Consider the following 7,158-nt stretch of genomic DNA (forward strand, 5'->3'; position numbering starts at 1 on the left):
GTAAACAACTTATAGGTTAAAGAGCAAACAAGGTCATGGTTACAAAAACTATTAAAAAAACAGTTATGGTTACACTGTAACAAAATGCTGTGAAAAAACAGCCAAATCCTGACGGTAACCTACTGTTTTCCAATAAAACAGTAAGATGCTGTACAAAACATTGCATTCTGGGAAATATTATAGGCAGCTTGCCGTTTTCCATAAAATATTGTAAAATACTGTTAATAACGTTGCATTCTGGGAGTGATGTAGAGTTCATGGCAAAGAAGCCACGCAAAAACAGAACACTACTCTATTTCCATGGGAGACAGATGGAACAGTGGGGAAGGCATGGACGTTATTTTTGAGGATTGACCACGTGAATCCTGCACTTTGGGAGCAAATCGAGGATCATCCATCTGAGTCCTGCACTATATTGAGCAAATTACATGGTAAGTTGAACTACATTTTATCTGTCTGGTGATGTTTGCTTATTGTAACGTTAGTATCCAGTGCTGACTGGACATGTGGACTTTCACAGAATGACAGAATGGCCAGTGGTCCACGATGGCTGGCTGAACTATTATAAGAATTTCAGAAATCGCGATTTGAAACGTTGCAATTAGCTAATGCAAAGGGTGCGACATGAAAACACACATGCGGCGCGTCTGATGGCAGACTCGTGTCATCCGGGAGGGCACAGGGTGAGAGACAGCTACAAGTGTTCGAGCTAGCAGCGGGGAGCAGTAAGTACCAGAGAGCTGAAAACGGCCGGAAATTTTCAAAACCCGACGCAGGCAGCACTGGCTCCTGTCTGTGTGATGTGTAATGTGAAATAGCGAAGGCACCAAACACTATATGCAGTTATCTAAAAGCTAATGAGTGCAGTTTATTAACGTCCCCCATAGCAGCAGTTGCAGCTAACGTTAGCACGTCCGCGCCCAGGACATAAACAATGTAATTTAACATTAACGTTAATCCGTAATGGACCGCAAAACTTTAAGGACACCTTCAGCGGCATCTTCTGGTGGTTAATAAACTCGTTGGATTAGCTGTCATTGGAGACAACCGTCTTTATTTCATTGTGATAAAGGACTTGTTTAGCTTAGCAAGTTTAGCAGTGTTAATTAACACAGTCCCTGGCTGCGTCTGAAAGTCCTAACGTGCCATATAACAGGCTACAACAGTGTGTGGGGTTTATCAGTATGTCTGAAAATGTAAAACCAGTAGTCGTGAATTACAGATTATTGAAGGGGAATTATTGAAGTGTGCAAGTACAGTTGTGCTGCTAGCAACAACAACAACAACAACAACAACATAGCAGGAAGAAAATCACGTTTTTCCCCCCTGACATCAACACAGTTTGACCTGATGACTGACTGCAGGCTGTAGAAACGGTTTGAGAGGGTACAGGGATTTTTCAGATGCTCTTAATAAATAACACAACACTCCAGAGAAATAGCAATGTTACAGTGAGTTGAAATGTGTGTATTATGCCACAGTAACAGACTTGTGGTCAAAATAGACTGCTGTATTGCCTGTGGTGTGAAGTTTTACTTAACATAAAAAAAAATTGCCCAGCTTTAGTCCCAACTTAAACTATGTGTTGTGTACTTTCAGGTTACTGGTTTCTTCTGTACAGCCAGAGGGATATGTGAGGTGTGTTCTTCATCTTTCAGTGAGTATTCTACTTAAACTGTATATATACATTGTATTTATCCGTTTTATCATAACATTACACTGTATGTTGTTGTGTACTCTCAGGTTCCTTTTTTACTGTACAGCCAGAGAGATATCTGAGGTTTGTCCTTTATCTTTGAGTCTACTTAAACTGTTGAAATACGGTTTGAAGTTATTTGTATATATTTTATCATGAGTTATATGAGTTTTTGTGTGCTTTCAGGTTCCTGTTGTCTTCTGTACAGCCAGAGAGTGCAGTGAAGTGTGTCCTCCATCTTTACTTAAATTGGCTGGGCTGACTTATTATTTTGGTGTTCATTGCCTTACACACAGTCAGAAAAGGTACTGCTGCGTTAACCAAGAGAACCTGCTTGATTACTATCCCTTGCCTGAATACATTATGGGTGGCATGGCACTGACAGTTCTCCACCATTCTTTGCTCTCATTGTAGATCAATGTCTGCTTTAGGGGAAGAAATCAGGGGCATCATCCTGAGAGCATTGCCCAACCTCTCTGAAGAGACTCAACTGCAACTATATTCTAAGCTTCAATGCTGTGGCTTAAAATCAAAGGAAGACTTGAAATATGTTAAACAGGAAGACATTGCTGACCTCTTGCCTGTTATTCAGCTCCGGAAGCTTATGGATGCATTTAAATCAGGTAATGTAAATAACTAACTGGTTAATATTGGCTGTGAGCAGAGGTTTCTGTTTTAAGTCTGCAAGCCACTTTGTCAGGTCACCATCTTTTAACAGTCATTAAATAATGTGTTATTTTTCTTTGTTTTAGAGACAGAGATAATAGCTTTAGATCTCACAGTGATCCAGAGCTCCACACCAATCTCCAGTCCATCAGTACTAGAAACCACTTCACCACGATCCAGTCAGTCACCACCAGAAACCACTTCACCACTATCCAGCCCATCATCCCTGTCATCCATGTCAATGTCTAACCTGTCAGACATGAGCAGCCCAACAAGCACAAGGTCTCCATCCCAGATATCCAAAACGTGGCCAGAAACATTCCAAGTGCCATGGGATCAGATGCCAAAGGAAATCCGTTCAGCCATTGCCAATGGGAAAAGACCAACCCCTGCAGAGCGGCGGCAGATGGTGAGAGTGCTGGTAGATGCAATGAGAAAATATGAAGCTAACCCAACGCGATCCCAGTGTCTCACAGTTTGTCAAAATATTGTGAGGCAGTATCCCCAGAGTTTTGCCGATGTTTTTGCAAATGGCTCACTTATGGCAGGTGGTTATACTTCGCTCCTTATTCAAGTGAAAACTTGTATTGAGAACTTAAACCATGACAGCAGCTTTGCACGCCACCGAGCCCCAAGGTGCTCTGGATCCAGCTCTGGGCGCAAGAGGGGGCCCACTGACACATACAGATGCACTAGATTTCAGCCAGATCTCCTACCAGGTGAGACTGATGATAGCGTGGAACAAAAACGCCAAAGATTGGAGGAGATCTATAGACAGGAAGGTGCAGGTGGAGTTGAAAGAGTGGAGGTCTGTAGTCTCATGGAGACCACATTCTGTCTCCTGCATCGCCATATAAACGCAACTCCAACTCCTTCCATTGAAGATATAAGAAGCAAATGGCTTTACCTCTTCAATCAGAGGTGTATCTATGCTCATTTTGAGCTTCTCACAGACCTTAATGTGCTACGTCTCCTGGAGCTTGCCATGGATGAATGTGGCAGAGCGATCATCGAATACTTCCGGAGCAAATCTACCAACAAAGAAGTCCAGACTGTCCTCTCCCAAGGTGAGAACGATGAGGTGGCACTCTATGTTGTCCAGCTGCTGATGGCCCACTTCACAGAGACCACAAATGGGCTCATTGTTTTTGCAGATGTAAGTTTGTTTCTCTTCTTTCTTCAATTTTTATTGCATTGACTTGTTGCCATCTTAAAATCATGTTATGAAACTAATATTAGCACTACAATTATATTGTCTGTGCACTACAGTTGTCCGCCACAGTGGCTGACGTTGAGAAGACCCTCACCCTACCCCCGACTCCTCGTCTCATACTGCTCAGTATGTATTTGGTGAATTGGCATAATTTTTTCATGTCAGATGAGCTTATACAAGACAAAATGGTTTCTGAAATTACTCTTATTTCACATTCAGGTGGAACAGAGCGTGTGACTGCTGGACGCTGGATGATCAGCCTTGAGGGTCGTGTCCTGTTTGAGGGCATCCAGCCAACATTTGTGACAGGGCTTGCTGCTTTGTTTTCAGTGTACTACATCTTTAACCTATAATACCAAGAGGAGGCTGCGTGTACACTTGAATTCATTCAAAGGTAAAGCTTATGTTGTCCAACAGATTTTTTTTAACAGCAGTGAATTTGACATGAAATTGTGGGGTAAACACAGGTGGTACTAATGACATTACTTAAGAGTCTCTGCTCCACTTAATGAAACAACCATAATTAATGTCATAAGTAACACCTGTATTTACTTGCTATTTCATGTCAAATGGCTGCTCTGAAAAAGGTCTATTGTCCTCACTCACTCACTCACTCACTCACTCACTCACTCACACACACACACACACACACACACACACACACACACGTACATTTATCATGCTCATTTTAAACCCTTACCTTATGACCACCTATTATTAGGGTTGGGCAGTATATTGATTATCTGCCAATGTTGTGATTTGAGACTAGATGTTGTCTGGGATTTTAAGTATTGTGATATTGCATAATTGTTGAGAGAAGGAGAAGTTGCAAACACTGGCTCCATATGCATTTCTCTTTTATTTAGATGAAGATTTGGCCCACAGGCCTCCTTCAAGATCAATAACAGTAGAACACAAGCACCAGTACATTATATAGGCCACACCTAAGTAACACATCATCTTCTTCCAGTAGGGTGCGCAGAACAATCAAGAAGCCTTCAGCAAATCAAAGACAGGAACTACAGCCAATCAGATCACAAGAACTGTTATGTCTCATATCACATAGAAATTTAAATTTTGGTTAAATATATACGTATATATGTATATAAAAAGTAAAAAAAAAATAGTTATTTTGAATCAATTTTTAATAGATGAAACGATAACATCAGCTCTAAAAGAACATAAACAATCTATATAAAAAACACTTCAAGTCATATTGTATATTCAATCCATGAGGTCACAGGGTTTTCTGTTATACTGTTGGATACACCATCTGAAAATCTGATGGACTGAATGTAGAGTATGACTTAATGTGTTTTTTGTAAAGTACCTCAATTTATTGGATATATAGATTAAGTTGTTTATGTTCATCTGGAGCTGATGTTTAACCTATATATTAGAGGATCCATTCAAATGTATATGTATATAGTACGTAACCAAAATTTAATTCTCTACGTGATATTAGACATAATTGTTCTTTAATTAATAATTATTCTTTATTTTGCTTTATTTGAAGTGATCTTATTGGCTGTAGTTCCCATCACTGTCTTTTAAGAAGTTTCTCACCCTAATGGTGGAACATGATTGTCTAATCACCATCAGATCGGTTACTACCAATGCTTGGGTTCAAAGGTCTGAAACTTCATTTAAAGAGATTTAAAGAGAAATGCATATTGAGCCAGAGTGTGCAACAGTTTTTACTACTCTTGACTCTACTTCCAGTGATTATGTCTGGCTCTGGCGTGTGTTGACTTTTAATGGTTTTACAGGCTGCTTTACAGTAAAGAGATGCAATTGTCTGAACTCATGAAACTGTTGCGGCCGTTATTTGTTTCTAGCTGCATGATCATCATATTCAAATTACTAACAATTGCAAGTGTATGCAAATATCTTATGAAACCACCAGTAGTCATCTCTACAATAGTGTCACAACATTGATATTGAGTTATTCGGGCGAAATTATTTTGATATTTGATTTTGCCCTACTTTATATAGTAGTAGATTAATTTCTATCCAGCCTCTAATCTCAGACTGCCGTGTTTTTCAGGCGCTTCACTGGGATCAACCCAGAGAGAGGAACCAAGGCCATTCAGGGCAAGATCGTCTCCAAGAGGACAGGGAGAGTTGTTCAGAAGAAGTCTGTCACAGTCAATCCCTGTGTGTCCACTCTTCTGAAGAACCTCATGGACTTTGAGTGGAATTTCATATAGGTCAGTGAAGGTTCTCTACCCAGACACTAAGTGTGCTATATTCCACTTCAAAAACCCAGGTATTTATGCCGTAGAACACGGCAAAAAAGTACTCATTATCTTCACAAGAAGGGATCCTGTTCACTTGTCCCAGGACAGTAGTGCTATTCTATATGTTCATTTTTGTCTTTTAAGGTTATTGTGAATAAAACAGTCAGCAGAACCTTGGATGAACCTTGATCTATTCTGAGCAGACTCATAGCCATCTTTTTATGTTTTAAGATACCTGTTTAAGTTCATTTAAAAAGCACTTTGAAACGCTGAGTTAAACTAAAACCCTGCAATTTCATTGCATGGGAAAACCAAGAAGTGGAATAAAGAGGTGCAATAGGGCTGGGCAATATCAATAGAAGTATTTGTTAATGAATATTGTGATGTTTGATTTACTCCATATTATTCTGCCCTAGTTTGAGGGAATGATGTATTTTGCCAATGTGTTGTAAAATGAATCATACTATAGTGATTTCTCTATTTGGGACACTCTAATTTTGTGTAAAGGACCACAAGTCTGACTGGCTGGATTTTGCACTTAAATGCATTTAAATAATTCCCCCCCAAAAAAAGATAAAAACTTTTTTCATATATTTCAGTTTGTTTATGTTTCAGTTCCACCGAGAAATTATGCATTTTGTGTCCAAAAGACCAGTGATACTCACAGTGGTAAGATGCATCATTCCCCCAAGTTTATTAAGAAGTGTATTAGTGTTATCATATTTGATAAACATGGACTACCTTGTTCTGTTAGGCATACTTGAAATGTCCACTGCATAGAGGGTCTGTAAATATTTCAGTTGGTGATGCCTTTTGTAATAAATGTCGGACGACAGAGTTTCTCATATTTTCTAAGTCTCCTCTTTTGTGAAGAATTTTTTATTGCTGCATTTTAGTTAACAAATCTTTCAGTTTATATTGTAGGCACAGTGCTTGCTTTACAAAAAAAAATACTTCATGGTACTGTATTTGAGATTATGGTTAAATTCCACTGTTAATAGGGGGAAAAACAATATTGTGGCTACTCTACTACAAGTATATTGTAAATTCAACAAAATACAGCACTGCACTGTGTTTTAGTACATTTTATTATAACAGTAATAAACTGTAAATAGGTTTACAGTAAGCAAACTAGCTACTAACAGTAATTTACTGGCAACCCTGCTGCCAGTAGTTTACTGTAATTTCAAGGAAATACAGTAATGTACTGTTACTCAGAACATGGTATCATTACAGTAACATACTGTAGAGTAGATCACAGTAGGAGAACTGTTAAATTAACAGTAAACTACTGGCAACCCTGCTGCCAGTATTTTACTGTTAATATACATGGCAATGGTTTA

General features: G+C 39.1%; 1 protein-coding gene across 1 annotated transcript; it reads left to right on the plus strand.

Annotated features, from left to right (window-relative positions):
• The first annotated feature begins 327 nt into the window (after window positions 1-327).
• Window positions 328-6,636, plus strand: LOC125900084 (uncharacterized). Its single transcript, XM_049594858.1, has 8 exons — window positions 328-431; window positions 1,600-1,657; window positions 1,883-2,001; window positions 2,111-2,319; window positions 2,449-3,518; window positions 3,632-3,701; window positions 3,795-3,969; window positions 5,623-6,636. The coding sequence occupies exons 4-7, from the start codon at window positions 2,115-2,117 to the stop codon at window positions 3,926-3,928; spliced, it is 1,479 nt and encodes a 492-aa protein (XP_049450815.1). The 5' UTR covers window positions 328-431; window positions 1,600-1,657; window positions 1,883-2,001; window positions 2,111-2,114; the 3' UTR covers window positions 3,929-3,969; window positions 5,623-6,636.
• The last annotated feature ends 522 nt before the right edge of the window (window positions 6,637-7,158 follow it).

Source organism: Epinephelus fuscoguttatus, linkage group LG13 (genome assembly GCF_011397635.1).
Source record: "Epinephelus fuscoguttatus linkage group LG13, E.fuscoguttatus.final_Chr_v1".
Taxonomy (NCBI): domain Eukaryota; kingdom Metazoa; phylum Chordata; class Actinopteri; order Perciformes; family Serranidae; genus Epinephelus; species Epinephelus fuscoguttatus.

Coding starts and splice junctions, on each gene's coding strand:
- LOC125900084 (XM_049594858.1), top strand. CDS start 2,115: ATGTCTGCTTTAGGGGAAGAAATCAGGGGCATCATCCTGAGAGCATTG. Junction 3,519..3,631: donor GGCTCATTGTTTTTGCAGAT/GTAAGTTTGTTT, acceptor TGTGCACTACAG/TTGTCCGCCACAGTGGCTGA. Junction 3,702..3,794: donor TCCTCGTCTCATACTGCTCA/GTATGTATTTGG, acceptor TTTCACATTCAG/GTGGAACAGAGCGTGTGACT.